General features: G+C 38.1%; 1 protein-coding gene across 2 annotated transcripts; it reads right to left on the bottom strand.

Moving 5' to 3' along the window:
• Positions 1 to 1,706: 1,706 nt before the first annotated feature.
• On the bottom strand, positions 1,707 to 14,055 carry LOC143853683 (uncharacterized). Of its 2 annotated transcripts, none has more exons than XM_077363401.1 (7): positions 13,819 to 14,055; positions 8,554 to 8,791; positions 8,180 to 8,370; positions 5,987 to 6,222; positions 3,941 to 4,184; positions 3,716 to 3,823; positions 1,707 to 2,030 (listed from the first exon to the last, which is right to left on the bottom strand). In XM_077363401.1, the coding sequence occupies exons 1-7, from the start codon at positions 14,038 to 14,040 to the stop codon at positions 1,908 to 1,910; spliced, it is 1,362 nt and encodes a 453-aa protein (XP_077219516.1). In that variant the 5' UTR covers positions 14,041 to 14,055; the 3' UTR covers positions 1,707 to 1,907. The 2 variants fall into 2 exon arrangements, with proteins under 2 accessions (XP_077219516.1, XP_077219515.1); XM_077363400.1 differs by lacking the exon at positions 13,819 to 14,055 and adding an exon at positions 10,637 to 10,963.
• Positions 14,056 to 16,002: the final 1,947 nt, after the last annotated feature.

Below are 16,002 nucleotides of genomic sequence, written 5' to 3'. Positions count from 1 at the left end.
GAGTTCAAGTTTGAGAAGCCTAACATACCTAGTAGGGAATATAGATCAAGCAACGATTATCGGACTAATGATAATCAGTTGCTAATTTTTTATCTGTTTCAATTCATCACCGATACGAATCTAGTAACTCGGATCTTGGTTGGGTGGGTTGGAATTAAGAATTTTTGTTTTTGCGCAAACTAGCTTCCACCCGCTTAGAGATTCCACAGCCAACTTTCACAAGCCTCTTGGATTTCAAGTTGGGTTTGGAACCCAAAGTTCTCTTCTTCCTCTCCATCTTTGCGTCAATTAGAAGCCACGACTTCAACTTTTAGAGGAGCTTGGGTTTGAGAAACACCGAGCACACCTAGCGTGTAGTAGATCAAGTAGCAATATATCAAGTGTGGACAATCTTTTGTAAGTTTTTCTTTACTCTTGCATTTCCAATTCATCACCAATAAGAATCTAGTAACTAGGATCTTGTATTGGTTTGGTGGAATCTTTTTTTTTTTCAGCACAATCTTGCTTCCTCCCTGCATATCAATTCCACGGCCAACATTCACTTGCTCTGCTCTCCTTTGATTCGGAACTCTTCTGCATTCCTTCTTTTGCCGTCGGATAGGCGACACTCTTTGGTTTCTCACCGCTCGAGCGTACTCTCTTAGGCATTGATATAGTTCTCGGGCAGAGCCAACAGCTCATCCATGTCTTTGGGAGGTCTCTTGGACAGTGAGAAACTGAACCGCGACGACAGCTTCAGTACCTCCTTGAAGGCAAGCATTTCCATCGATTGGTCTAGGTTCTTGATTTCGAGTGCCTCGACGTTGAATTGCGAGATAAAGTCCTTCAACGACTCGTCCTTCCGCTACCTCACGGCCATCAAGGAGGCCAAGATCCCTGGCCGTCGAAGAAATGGTTTACAATTGTGGTCCAAGCTACTTGAAAGACTTAATGGATCCGAGACGGAGCATACCTTCTTCAGACTTGCAAGGAAGGATCGGCACATGACGGAGTCAAGTGCCCCATGTAACAAACAACATCATCGATATGAACATGTTTAGGTGCTCGGTCGGACATTCTCATCATTCATGTGAACATCTGGTTGAGCTTTCAAACCTCGGACCAGTGGTCATCGTTCTCTTGGTTGTTGCTGGTTGTGTTGACCGATCGGATGAACTGGTTATGGACGGAACTTGAGCCAGCGACTGGGGCTTTCATCAAGTGGGGCACGATACTCCTTGCAACGAGCTCAAACGCCTCGTTTAGCAGGTTCTCGGTCTGTTTATTCCACCAGCTTCTGGACGACACTAGTCAAGTTCTTCATCAATTGGCCGACGAGCTCATTTGTCTAGCCAACAGCTCGATTTCTTAAGGTCGGCTGCTTGACGGTCGCGTAAGGTTCTTTAACCCTTGTGCGTGCACGGTGTGGGAACTCAGATGATTCTCTCGATTGTTCTTGTTCAAAGAGGACCTACTCGGCCCCACAATGGGCGCCAATCTGTTGTTGCTCAGATCCGACTTAGTGCTCGGATGGGTCCCTCAGTTTAGTTTCAGTAGATGGGTGGTCGGCTCGTCGGGGAGTCTGGCACTCAGAGAACATAGTCAAGAATGCCCGGAGTCGGAGATCGGGGAAAGAAAACCCTTCGACACTCAAGCGAGACAAAGCATCAAATTGGACGTTTTACTTTGCCTTTAAAACTTAACAAATAATTGCACAATTAGATCAATTTCTAGAGCTAAACGAATGGAGGTCCAATCACACAATAGGGCTCAAGCATACAATAGTAACAATACTAAGGGCAATACATCGTATTACGGTGCACTATACCCTTACTGGGTAATTCCTCTGCTTGAATAAATACTGACAGTATGTTCTGTTAATGGATGAAAGTATTTATGTACTAATGGTGCAATTAACCCAATAAAATTTACATTGAACCCCCAGGGTTTTTTGTGATAGGTAAATTCCCATCGTAAGTGCATTTTAGCACGTCAGGCTTCCTCACAAGGCGCGGCCCCACGGGCAATTTCCCAGGTTTAGGACGAATATCCTGCATATACACAAATATTCATTACATAAATAAAACTTGAAAAAATGTTGTTCAGATAAATTTATTTTTCATCTTTATGATGAGACAATAGCCTATAAAATAAATTTGATCTCTCTTGCAACATATTCTTTTCACGTACGAGAAAATATCATAGAAAAATAATTTATTTATAGAAGAAGAAAAATAGATTTTATTACTAAACTTTTTATAAGGTAAAATTTTATGACTAAACTTTTGTAAGGTAAAATTAGATTTAGAGCTTAAACCAGTAAGGAAGAAATTTACATCTACAAGACTACAAAGTGTTTAATAGCTATAGAGAAATGTAAAGGAATATGATATTTAATAGATTTAAAAAAATTCCATTTGTAAGTTATTTAATAGTTAAATGAAAGTTTCCATTTATATGGTTTTAATAACATCAGGGTTACCTAAATTTTTACAAATTAAATGGTACAGATATTGATGAAAACGTTTACATTTATAAGATATTTAATAGTTAAAAGAAATTTACACCTGAGTTATTTGATAAGTAGAAGTTTAAATTTATGAGGCTTTAAAAACCTTAGGGCCACCAAAATTTTCCCTTTATATAAAGCGTTTATAGGTTTAAAATTATATGGTTTTAAGCAAGGTTTAAAATTTCAGTTTCGGTACCAGCTTCAGGCCTTGAAATTTCGAAATTTCGACCGAAATCTGGTGCAAAAGCCGAAAACAATATTTTATTCATTATTAAATTTCGGTAATTTCGGTCGAAATTTCGGTGAAATATTAAATTAATATTAAAAAAAAAAGATGGATTTTTTGTGTCAAATTTCGGAAAAACAGAAATTTCGACCGAAATTCAGAAACCGAAATTCAGAAATTTCGGCCGAAATAAATGACCATTTCGGTTTTGGGTGGTTTTGGTGTCGGTCGGATTTCGGTCGAAATTTAAAACCATGGTTTTAAGTAACATGGAGGCTTATGCAGACGATAACCATCACTATCCCATTTAGGATGTTTTTTCATGCTACAATATAGAAATCTCCATTTATATAGTCTAAATAACCTCTTTTAAGTATTTAATTTCCTTTGGTATTAAACGTTTTGTGGTTGCGCAATTTTCTAAGATATAGATAAAATACCTGAAAATTTTATCTTAGGCCATGCTAAGCAATCATGAAATATTTTTCATGGAATATTAGTTTACCGAACTGTGAGAGGGGTCACGAGGGTGAGAGAATTGAGAGGGCATCACTGAGGAGAGGGTGAGAAGTAGCCAGAAAACATATATTCACCTCCTTTTCTTCCCAGGGCCACCCCACTCTAGTGTATTTATGGTCGACGGCCGTGCATGCACGCGCAACCCTTCGATTTGTGGATGTTTAAAATGGAGACTTAGGATCATCCTATGGAGAAGATTTTCTGGGCATACCCTATCTACATCAGGGCATAAGAAATGAATGGTTTAGATCACCTGAAAACTTTGGTCCACACTGTTTTTTTTGGGGGGCTGCATTTGCATCCAAAGATCGGAGGGTTAGGATCATGCTATGGAGAAGATTTTCTGGGCACACCCTATCTACATCAGGGGGCCTCACTGTTTTTTGGGCTGCACGACCATGCACGGCCATCCACTATAATAACTCTCAATATAAATATAAAAAGAGGGAGTGGAATTATCAACTGTTAAAAGTAACTACCTGATCAAAAATGGCAGTTGGAATAGCAAGAGTTGCACATGCATTCGGGGAATCAACAATTCCAGAAATCCTTCCTTCGCAGGGGCAGCAAGATAACAGAAGATACATCTGTGTCACCAAAACCACATATCATCTTCAGTATAAAAGACCAAAAATGAAAACAAAACCATAACCATTTCTAGAGTATTCTTGTTTGGAGATTTGATTAGGGAAGAGATGGAAGACCTGCTCTTTGGAGTATCCGAATTTGGAGAGGTAATCAATGGCATTGAGGACTGCGCGTTTGTACGCGACACTCGCGTCCAGATAGTGCTGCTTACCGCTCTCGTCGACACTGATGCCTTCGAAAACCAACCATTCGGAGAATCTAGGCTCGACCGGGCCTATCTCAAAGATCGGATTCACGTGCAGAGGTGTTGGACCCATTGGGGTCAGGTATTCCTTCATTCCTCCTCTTATGATTTCGCACCTGAAAAAACAAAGAGATTTTTTAACTGGAGGATTAGTTTTTAATCTATGTCCATATAAATAATTTGAAATTTTAGTGAAAACCCAAATTTGTGTATGCATTATTCTTCATAATTGCCAAAGCATTCAACACATGAGGTAAAGAGAAGCGGTTATCGTTTGGGGTCCGTTCATTGAAGCGGTTATCGTTTGGGGTCCATTCATTTGTTTTATGCGGAAAGGAAATGAAAAGAAACTGACGTGGCAAAATGGAAAACAGAGGAAAAGAGTAAAACCCGTGAAATGGGCGTTCAATTGTTAGGAAACCCTACAGAAACTAAACAAAAGATATAGCTTTGTCGGAAAAGTACTACTAGAAATTCCCAAGTTAGTCTCATTGGTATATAGCATATGACTTGTGCAATAGAGGACAATAGTATTTCAATGATGTGGAGTTTGGTTATTGGGTTTTTTTTTTTTTTTTTTTTTTTTTTTTTTGAAATGGAAGAGGAGTTTGGATATTAGGGGAGGAAGAGAATTTTTATGGAAATTCCAGGTGTGTATGTTGGGTAAACTCTTTTCCTTTTCTGATGGTATTTTAGCAGCTTAGCATGTCCAAGGGGAAAGGGTAGAAAGTATGACTGGCGTTGTATGATTAATTTGGTTTTGATCATAACTTTGGGTTGCTTCTGCATGACTTTTTTGGTCATGGATATTCTTGTTGAGCCATGTGGTTGTCAGTTTTAATGGAGGATGCTTGAGACTGTTACGAGTTAAATAAGTAAGACACATCAACAAACAGAAACTTTTAGGTAAATTCAAGCTGGATACATTCTTGTGTGCATTGTACCAATGTTGCTGACCATTAATGACTAATTCGAACACCAGGAGTGGTCTCTGAACCCTTATTTGAAGAGGCTACTATTAAAAACATGAAACAAAACCAAACTGAAATAGTTCAGAGCCTGGCTGAGAATTAACATTTGCAGTTGAGTAGAGGTTTTGACATCCAAACCACATTCATGATCCCTAGAATTGTGCAAGGCAAGTTGAAAGGGGTAACTAGTCAACTATTGTGATGGTCTAATTGAAAGGATCTTTATCTTAATAATAAAAGCACTTCAATTGTGTTAGTTAATTAGGTCGTCATACTCAGTCTTGAGCAGAAATTATTTTTTTTTGTGTGTAAAATTTAGATCTTGTAAGCTAATATGTGGTCTTGGTCTCAAACCCACTTGAGCAGATTTGGGTGATTATTGAGTTGACTTGGTTTGGTTAAAAATATAGGGTAGCACTGAGTCCAAGGATTTTGCCAGTACTTTTTATTAAGGTCGAAGAATGTTACTTTCTTGCAAGTTATGATGAGGCCTTATGAGTATGAGAAGTACATTATCAAAGAAATATGTACTTTTTACTTTTTACAGAGACACAAATTCATGTAATGGTGTGTCTTTCTGGTGAGGATTGACAGTGATTGGGTTCTAATGACACGATGGATGTGCTTTGAGTTAAACATAGATACATGTACGCATAAAATTTGGGTTTACCTTTGATTGGAATGGATAATGATTGATGAATGTGCTAAACTTATCAAATTTCTTTTGCTAAGAATAAACCATGAGAATAGCTAAGATAAAGCGACTAATGGAATGGAGTATGGACTAAGTAGATATAATGCACTTAGATGCTTCCTTCTTCATTTAGGGCTATTGCAGCATTATGTCATAAACATTTAAGAGTTCTTTACTAGACAAATTTACTGTCGCACTGGACTCCATTGGGACAAAGTAAAGAACATTATCAAGATATATGTAGGATACATACTTGAGCTCTAGGAATCCACTCATCTCAATAGCACCACAGAAGGAGACTTCACCATCGCCCTGAGAAAAGTGCATGTCGCCCGTACTAAAATTTGCTCCATCTACAAATACTGGAAGGTATATTTTTGAGCCTCTACTGAGATTCTTGATGTCACAGTTCCCTCCATTTTCTCTTCCTGGGATCGTCCTTGCAGCTTCATTTGCGATCTCTTCCCATTCAGATGTGCCCTCTGGAATCTACAGATTAGGATTAAGGATTTGGTCATCAATTCTGAGTTGATATTGTGCAAAGAGAAAATGATGCTAGATGCATATTGCATAATTTGTATTAAACATAGAGGAAGGATCCAACTAGTACATTTACAAGTGGATGTGATGTGAACAGTATTTTATATTTATAGCTATAGCAGTCTAGTGTCATAGTTTTCTTTTTATTTGTAGGAGAAGAAAGTAAAAAAATGTTACACAAAATGGAAAAAACATGATGGATAATTAAGAGACATTATAAATGTCTTGAAGATATTTTACTATTGTATATATATACATAGAAACATGTAAATGCTTTACATGACTAACCTGACAGTGATATTCTATGTCCTTGGCAATTACAAACCATGTTCAATGTTCTAGATATCCAGCATGGGGAACCCTGGGCCAGCTGGAGTGTTTTTTTTTTTTTTTGGGCCAGCTGGAGTTGTTGCTGGGGTCCCAAGAGAATAAAATGGGACCACGTCGTGGACTTTCTCAGGTTCTATTGGCATCATGGATATATACATAAAAACATGCGTATGCTTTACATGACTAACCTGACAGTGATATTCTATGTCCTTGGCAATTACAAACCGTGTCAATGTTCTAGATATCCAGCATGAGGAACCCTGGGCCAGCTGGAGTTTTTTTTTTTGGGCCAGCTGGAGTTGTTGCTGGGGTCCCAAGAGATGAAAATGGGACCACGTCGTGGACTTTCTCGGATCCTATTGGCATCATGAACTCTAACAAGGTCGAGGTTAGATCAGTGCTGCAGGGATTAAGGTTGCTAGAAGCCTAGAACGTAGCCTCACGGATCAGGTAATAATGGAGGAGGACTCTCTTAGCATCATCAGGTGGCTTAGGGGGAGCCACTCTGTTCCTTGGAGATTTACTTGTTGGTTCGATGAGGCAGAGTGAAGGACTCAGTTATTTCATTCCATCACGTCAAAAGAGCGGCAAATAGGGAAGCTGATACAATGGCTAGGGAAGGGCCCACAAGGATAGGCTAGGAACCTTTTTATTATCATCCTCCTTGAGTTGTGCATGTGCTTTTCATATTACTGTATTGTCTCAATCATGTACAGACCAACTCTGTCGCGGGTCCTCCCATTGCTTATTAACAGATACAATCCTCTACCATTCAAAAAACTAAAAAATGTATGTGTCCATATCCCTATATGGGTATCATAGTGAAGCAGTACTGAACTTTGTACAAATTATAAACCAACTTTTGTACCAGCGCATTACAACTTCCATATTTTCCCCCCATGTTAGCATCCCATTGAAATCTCTTGTCCTAATATGCGTACCCATACATTCATTAACATTTAGGCAACTCATAACCTCAGATTTCAGTTTGCGCAAATCTCTGAGTGTTTTATGAATATTTGTATTGAAGACAAAAGTTTGGCCAGTGCTTTTTTATCTTTAATAGCAATGAAACTTTGGCCATAACTTGCACAATGGAATTAATGCCCCAACTGTGGTTATCAGTTTTCTAAAGACAATTTTTATGAGCCCCTAATTTTAATCTTGTCATGCGGTTGCTTCGAATGAGGAGCTGTTCATGCATTACATGATGCTGGCTCCAAGGGGACCTTGGATAAGAATCATGCCATTAATAGGTAAAGTACTTCTTTAACCACTGTGCCGTAAGTGGAGCTGCAATTTTACCTGTAGAATGTCGATATATCTTGGTTATGTAAAGTGTTATAAAGCAGATAGATTTGAAAATGTAAATATTGTCTGAGCTAGACCGGAAATGCGTCGTGATTCCGGATGTTATTATAGTAAGGGCATAAGAACCTGCTACATCAGTAAAAATGTAAAATTTTCCTTGCAAATGAAAGAGAGTATTTGCATTTGATATAATAAATCTATGCATGAAGAATTGGTAATTATGTTGCTATGACAGCAAGAACATGGCTGGTATTCAGTATCATACCATTCCAAGAAAGCAACCTTTGGTTGTTGGTAAGTTTGCCAGTGGCCGTGAGTGCAGAACGTCACATAACTTTAAAGATCCGAGGCCATTTTCTACTAGTTCTTTTTCTCTTTCATTCCATATATTCAAAAGTTCCATTGATGGCGCAGTTCCTATTATTCCGGGGTGAGTTAAACCTGGAAATCGGACACCTGTTGATCAAGTATTATTAGTACGCGATATGAACCATGCTTTAAGTCCAACCATCCCATAAGTTTCTAGATGACATCTATTCTATCTGTTAAGTTAAATTATGGAATCAGTTGGGAGTCGACCAGTGAAAGTTGGAAGCTTTTAAAAGTTATCTAGAATCAGAATAAATATGATAAACTGACCTGGTATATGAGGGGAGTAAGCATAAATTCCTTCAAAATACCAAATAGCCTTGGTTGCACAGGGGAAGTGGTCAGTCAGAAATCCACCGCCATTTTCTCTGTCAAATGTTGCTGTATAACCCCATTCATCTCCAGGAAGTGGACCCAAGTTGCAGATTTCAACAGCAAGAAGATCTCCGGGCTTAGCTGGAACCCCATCCACATCTACAACTCTACATGGTCCACTGAGATAATGTACCTGCACATAGTTGCACAAGCTATGGTCCCTTAGATTTCACAGAGGGAAGGCATCTGATCTACAGTGTATGTTCTCTAATAAATAGACACATTCAACTTATGGTAATTAGCTATAAGGTGAAGTATAGGATTTCTTGTACACATTGGATGTTCTTCCTAATGTATTTTCATTAGATCATATGAGTGATGAAATTCAAATGCAGACCCTGGAAAACGTGAACACATTGGATGTTCTTCTGTAAAGCTGGCTGAATAGGGATATTGATTCAATTGATGGGTCTTCTAGAAGTAAGTGAACTCCTGTTAAAAGGAGGCAGATATGGTGATGAATAGCTTTCAAGTAGCAAACAAGGTGGTGAACTCTGTTGGTAATCTTTTGCTTAGAAAAAGGCGGCATGATTGGTTTGAGCAACACTTGTACAATTGACTGTCATGACGAGACTGTAAAATGAAAAAGGAAACTGATATTTGCAACACTCCAATTTAAAAGTTTATTGTTTACCTTTCCCAACAAACTGTCTGTGGGAATAAGAAATTTTTCTATGGGAATACGAAAGTTTAAACATAAGGGTGCAAATAGTAAACCTTTTATGAACATAGGAAGACTTGTTCTGCATGTATAAGGAGAGATACGAAAGGAGAGTTCATTGCACAAAATTCAGTATCAGAAATTCATAGAAGTGTTGTCCCCAATTTTTATGTAAAATTCCTCTTACTAGTCAGTAGTCACTAGTATTTGTTCTTTGGGTAGCCTCCTGATTGTTTACAAGCATTGGGAGATGTTAATGAAAACTTCAACTGTTTTCCTGGTAAAACAGGAATGAAAATGAAATGCATCCACACTCAATAGAATATTTTCTGCTCAGTATTTTATTTCTTATATCATTACTGCCTTACTAAGAAATGATAATCCATCATTTTGATGATAAAGTGCTGACAGAATTTACCAGATGTGGAATATAATTTTCAGCCCTAAAAGATTTGCCATCATGCAATGATTACTGAAATTGTAAATACAATCTATAGTTTCTACTGAAATTCAAAAATTCAAAACGTATAGTTATGAGAAGTAAACTTTGTTTAATATGTTCTATTGTCAGGTAAAGTTGACAAGACCCCTACAAAATTCCCAGGCCATATGCAAAATATTTGCAATCCCCTTCTACTTACCTAGACACTGTAAATTTACACTGACTACTGCATAATATTTGCAGTACTTAACTGGACACTGTAAGTAAACCAACCACACTAATATGAACACAACTACATTAATTAGTACACAGAGCTCAAATGTTAATACACAAAGTATGGGATGGTACCGGTATAAAAAGACAGTCTGATGATGGTAGTTAGGAGGAAAACAACCCAATTTCCTTCAAATGGTCTGTCTCTAGTAGCTCCTTCATGTTCATGAGTATAGAGAGGATCTGTTTCAGCCTTCATAAGATCACTTCCAGATGTTCCAACATTCTGCTACTGGACTCCATCTGCTATCGATTACCTCTGTCCATTTTTGTATGTTGTAGTAATGACTGATTGGTTAATTAGTATCATCCTATGGAGATGATTTAGGGTGTAGAGCCTACTTACGTTGTGGTCCATCAAATGAACGTTTTGGATCATCCTAAGAAGTGGGGCACACTGTACTGTCTGAAAAATACTGGACTTCAGAAGCACACATTATGTAAAATCTCTCTATCATTTATGTTCACCCACAGACCTTCTAAGTTAAAGCTATAGCAAGATGAATCCTAACAAGATAGAACCCTGATCCTGTCCATGGCTCCCCTCTAGAACCCATTTCTTACAGTCTTACAGTGCATAAGTTCTTAGTATGGAAACTTACAGTGGATAGGTCTATGGACTTCACATCGGCCGCAGAGTCATCGTCACCTATACAACCTCCAGTCCAGTCTACCATCTCAATTCTGAAGACCTCTCCCACAGTAACCTCGGCCACAGTGGGTATGTCCGGGTGCCAGCGGTTGTGGAGGGGTAGCTTCTGTTCCCATGGCTCCTTCTTTAGGTCTATTGGTATTACCAGTCTTGGAGTGGGAGGAGCCATGACTGACCCAAATGAAGGCTAGGGAGAGTATGTAATACTATGTATCACATTTCAAAGTCAACAGTGGCTGGATTCCATGAGAAAGAAGACAGAGAACTACAAGTAGTTTATCAAAAGAGTGGTCAGGAGCCTTCAATATATAATACTTGTTTTTTTTATTAATCTTGTTTGGCCCCCGATACAAACAGCTTTGTTTGTCGCGTTTCTTACATGTATACACCTTATCTGTAAGCAACTTTGTTTGAAGCGTTTCTTACCCAATCCCTAATCTGTAAAATATTATGTTTTTTTTTTTTACCAAAATGCCATTTAATAATTAGCAAAATACCCTTCAATAACTCTCAGATTAGGGGTGCAACTCGGGTCGGGTTCAACCTGAAAAAAAGTCAGGTCGGGTCGAGTTCAGGTCGGGTTTGGGTTGAGTTTGGGCCGGGTTCTGGTTGAGACTTTGGGCAACCCGACCCATGTGAAACCCGATATTTCTTATCAAAAATTTTTTTGTAAGCTTAAAAACTCGGGTCGGGTTCGGGTTGGAAAAAAGGATTCCTCAGGTCAGGTCGGGTTGTTGCCAACCCGAACCGACCCGAGTTGCACCCCTATCTCAAATCATTAGTTTTGCCAACTTTTGTATTACCTATAAATTCCTAAACTGTAAAATATAAAATTTTTACCAAAATGCCATTGAATAACTCTATAAAGGAATGATTTTTTCTTACTTTTTTTTAATCTCCCTATGAAATTAAAAGTTTTTTATGGCCCATTTGGATACCTCCCATTTTGTATTTGGAATTGGAATTGAGTTTTGAATACAAATTGAATAGATCCGGCAGCTCATGTAGAGGGAGCCAGAGAGGGAAGGGGGAACTTTCTAGTGGAGGGGAGAGATTGAGGAGCAAAGAGGGTGAAGGAAACTGCCAGATCTGTGGATTTCCAATTAGTTATTTCCACAGCTTATATGGAAATCTGATTTTTTCACTGTCAGTCGCTAATTTGGAAATCCAAGGATTTGATCCGGATCCAAATCACAATGCAAAATGGGCTGCAAATGTGAGAAATCAAATCGAAATCTTCTCGGCATCCAAACGGGCCCTTAAGGTATTTGCTAGGGACCATCGCAGAAGGCATTTCAGGGATTGGCTGTTGCACGAGAGAGCAGCCACATAGGCTCACTTTTCAACAGATTTTGTTTTATTCTCTGAGGTGGCTGCTCTCTCATGCAACAGCCGGTCTGGGAAATGCCTTCTGCAGGAGTGAGAGGAGCCATGACTGACCCAAATGAAGACTAGTATGAGTATATCACATATCAAAGTCCAAACTAAATGGCTAGATTCCTTAGAGAAAGAAACGTACAGCTACACGCTATAGACGACAAGTTGGGGGTCTCACATTTCTTATTAAAAGATTGGTCAAGAGCCTTAATAAAACTACTTGCTTTTTTTTCCTAATCTTGTTTGGCCACTACTAGAAACAGCTTTGTTGGTAGCGTTTCTTACATGTATTAATGTATACCCCTTGTCTGTAAAAATTCCTTTATATCCCTTGACTGTAAAATATATATACACACCACTATAAGCAGCTTTGTTTGAAGCATTTCTTACCTAATCTGTAAAATGTTTAACTTTTTTTTTAACAGAATGCCCTTCAATAATGAACAAAATACCCTTCACTAATTCTCAAACCATAAGTTTTGCCAACTTTTTTGTTACCTATAAATTCCTGTAAAATATAAGTTTTTTTACCAAAATGCCCTTCAATAGCTCTAAAAAAGCATAATTTTTTCTCAAATTTCCCCATGAAACTACAATCTTTTTTAGCATGTTAAAGGAAAATAAATTTGAGGACGCATAGCCTGAGCCCCACTTGCAGATCACACAGCTTGCCGTCCTGGTTGGCATTTATGAGAAAATAGGAATCCTAATTTTTTTAGGCTCGGTTTACTTGTTTTCCCGGGAAAGGAAAAAAAAAGTTTCCTGGGAATCTGACGTGGCATTAGGAAAAGAAATCCAGGGAATCTGTGTAGGAAAAAGTTTCCCTAGACTGTTCACTTGCGCTGGAAAAGGTTTCCAGGGAAACTGCTTGCCCTTCTTTTTGCACTAGTTTTCCAAGGAAACGAAATCCGTGTGTTTTTTGTCGGAAATGAAATCCCTAAAGGGTGGGAAAATAGGCTTTTCCATGTCATTTTTTATTTTTTTGCAAATATTCCACATGTGTAATTCTATATTCCCTGGAAAGCAAGTGAACACCAGAATTCTGTCTTATCAAGGTCTTATTAGGGAAAAAATAAGCTGTTTTCCAGGAATTTGCTTTCCAGGGAACGCAAGTGAACAGAGCCTTAAGGAAAAACAGATTGTCACCATTCAAAAAAAGGGAAAAAGAAATCATGATGTGATAAGTGATTAAAGGGTATTTTTGTCAAAAAAAGCTTGGTGTAGAGTTTAAGGATTTTGGGGGAGTAGTTTTCAAAAAAATATTATTTTTAGCACTTTCATAACTTTCAGTCACTAATTCAGGAATATTCCACAGATTAAGGATTTATTAAAAAAAATATCCCTTGTTTGAAACAGCCTAAAAAAATAATGGAAAATAGTAAGAAAAATGATAGAAATTATTCTTCCAAAATATAAAAAACTCAAGAATACTCACTTAATTATTCACATTAACTTTTCTCATTTATCAAGATTAGTTTCTAGTAAAATCAGTCAAAAATTCGCTAAAGCATGTAAAGTTTAATGTTTATCTCCACTATAGATGAGGAGGGAGGGTCTGCCTACAAAAGCATGTAATTGAAGGACATCATTAATTTGTATTAAAAAATATGAAAAATTTTTGAGCTCATATCAAAAGCAAATCAAATCAAAATAAAGAGGGCAGTGGTAATATCAAAACAAGTAATTCTTTCTCTACACAAACAGTATACTATATATATGAAAAGGCACTAAGAAAGAGAGAAAGGGTGGTGTTACAATGGAAGGATGGGAGAATTTGATATCTTCTGCGGAGTCATTTCGTCCGATGCCGCCACCGCTGAAATCCATCATCTCAATTCTAAATACTTCTCCTGTTCTAACCTCCGCAACCGGCGGTATGTTGGGGTGCCATCGGTTGTGGAGGGGAAGTTTCTGCTCGCGAGCGGATTTCTTCAAGTCGATCGGGATCACTAATCTCGGACTCTGAGGAGGAGTCATGTCTTCTCTCTAACTCACTCAACTCTACTTGTGTATAGAGGAAATGGAGGAGGGAATTGTCTTCATTTCCTTTTTCTCTTTCCTTGGCTTTGTTTGGTTGACTCTGAAATAGTAAAATAGTGTTTTCTTGGGAAAGGAAAGTGAAATGACATTATATTCGCTTTTGCAGTGTTGTTTGGCTGCCATTCATGCCCAGAGTTTATATGATGAAAGGGCGTACAAACATGTACTCATCATCCCTTCCTTGATATTTGATCCAACAAGAGCTCGCTTTTTGAGAAGCTGCTGTTGGTTCAAATATCAAAGGTGGTACTTTCATCATACCACCTTTCTATGCTTGTGCACTCTGTCATCGTATAATTTTTCCACTGTTCATACAACTTTATTAGCTGTTCATTCTATGTTTTTTGTCTGGGGTAAATTTGCCAAATAAAATTGCCTTTTGAATTTCCTCCCAAATTAATAGAAAGGGAAAGTAAACAAGTTTTTACCATTTCTTCTTTGTTTTTACTTGCAAAATGATATCATTTTACTTCTTTCTGTTTCTACGTAAGGATCCATTTGGATGTACATTATAGAAGTAGAAAAGGAAAACAGATTCTCATTTCTTTCCTTTTCTTTACATTTGGAAATTTTACAGTGGACAAGGACTGTCTTGTGAATGGCAAATGGCAACCAAACACTATCAGAAAAAAGGAAATTACTTTCATTTTCCCTATTTTTAGTGTAACCCGGTGTTGGTATGGAAATGCTAAAAAGAACACTACTTTAATGCTCCTTCCTAAAAGGCATTGAGCCTGACTTCTACCTTATTTACTTATTCATTGACCACAATGGTAACACTAAGTCGGGCCATATGCTGTTGAGAATGTCTTGATCAAATGATCCACATCTATCAAGCCTTGTTTAGCGTTCCATTATGAAGCTGTTTACTTTTGCAGTCTTTCGGGCACGTTTGGCCGCCAGGAATTTATTTTCATGATAAATCGGGCCATCTTCAAGTGTGAAGACCCTGGAAATCAAGAAACAAGATCTTGGAAACGGCTGTTTCCATGACTAGAAGTTACTAAAAATTCAGAAAATGTTGATCTAGTTTTGAGCAGAGTTTTTTGTTTTCAATTTTTTATCAACTTCTCATCATGGAAACAGCCGTCTCCGGGATCTTGTTTCCTGATTTTAAGGGTCTTCACACTTGAAGATGCCCGATTTATCATAAAAACAAATTCCTAGCAGCCAAACGTCCCATTTATCTTGCGCATGGGATGTCGGATGGGGGCCCAAACGTCACTCATACTTTCCACGAGATCAACGGTTTTGATTTCACATCCATGCCCCAATTCAAGAATGACCTTTTATAATATATTGACCATAAAAGCGACTTTCTACATAGCAGTTTTCACGTAAATATAATTGGGTTAGATGTTATTAGTCCTTAAATCATAATAATGTGAAATGCAATTATTACAACTTTGAAAAGCAGTCCTTTAGGTCCCCTCATATTATTTTGATGAGGACTGTTTATAAATAGACTGTAAAAATGCTTAATTGACAGTGTCTGTTAGGCTCCTTCCTAAAAGAAATTTATTGGGCCCTACCCTTGATCAGATCCATTGCTTAGTGGGTTGATCTTAAGTCCTTGATCTAACAAGCATCATATAGGGTTCGGGTTCCGCCAAGAAAAGCTAAGGGCATGTTTTTAACTATTGTTCTTTCCGATTCTCGGAGCTGCCAAATCGAGTCGAACGAAATTCTCCAAAGCGGCTCCAAAAAATTGGAAAATTTTAGTTCTCGAAAGTCTGGAATTGGATCTGCCATCGTCGTTTCTAATTGAAGCAGGAAAAAGGGAAGAATCCGATTTTCGAAATGTTAAAGAACATAACCTACATTGTGGGATGCCCATTCCCCGATGACACCAAGGCCATGTGGCTCACTTCATGTTTTTTTACCATTGATCCTATTACT

The sequence above is a fragment of the Tasmannia lanceolata genome, unplaced genomic scaffold (genome assembly GCF_043159265.1).
Source record: "Tasmannia lanceolata isolate RefF3 unplaced genomic scaffold, GAP_Taslan_0.1 ptg000020l, whole genome shotgun sequence".
Classification (NCBI taxonomy): Eukaryota; Viridiplantae; Streptophyta; class Magnoliopsida; order Canellales; family Winteraceae; genus Tasmannia; species Tasmannia lanceolata.
This window is presented reverse-complemented; position numbering and strand designations above follow the sequence as displayed.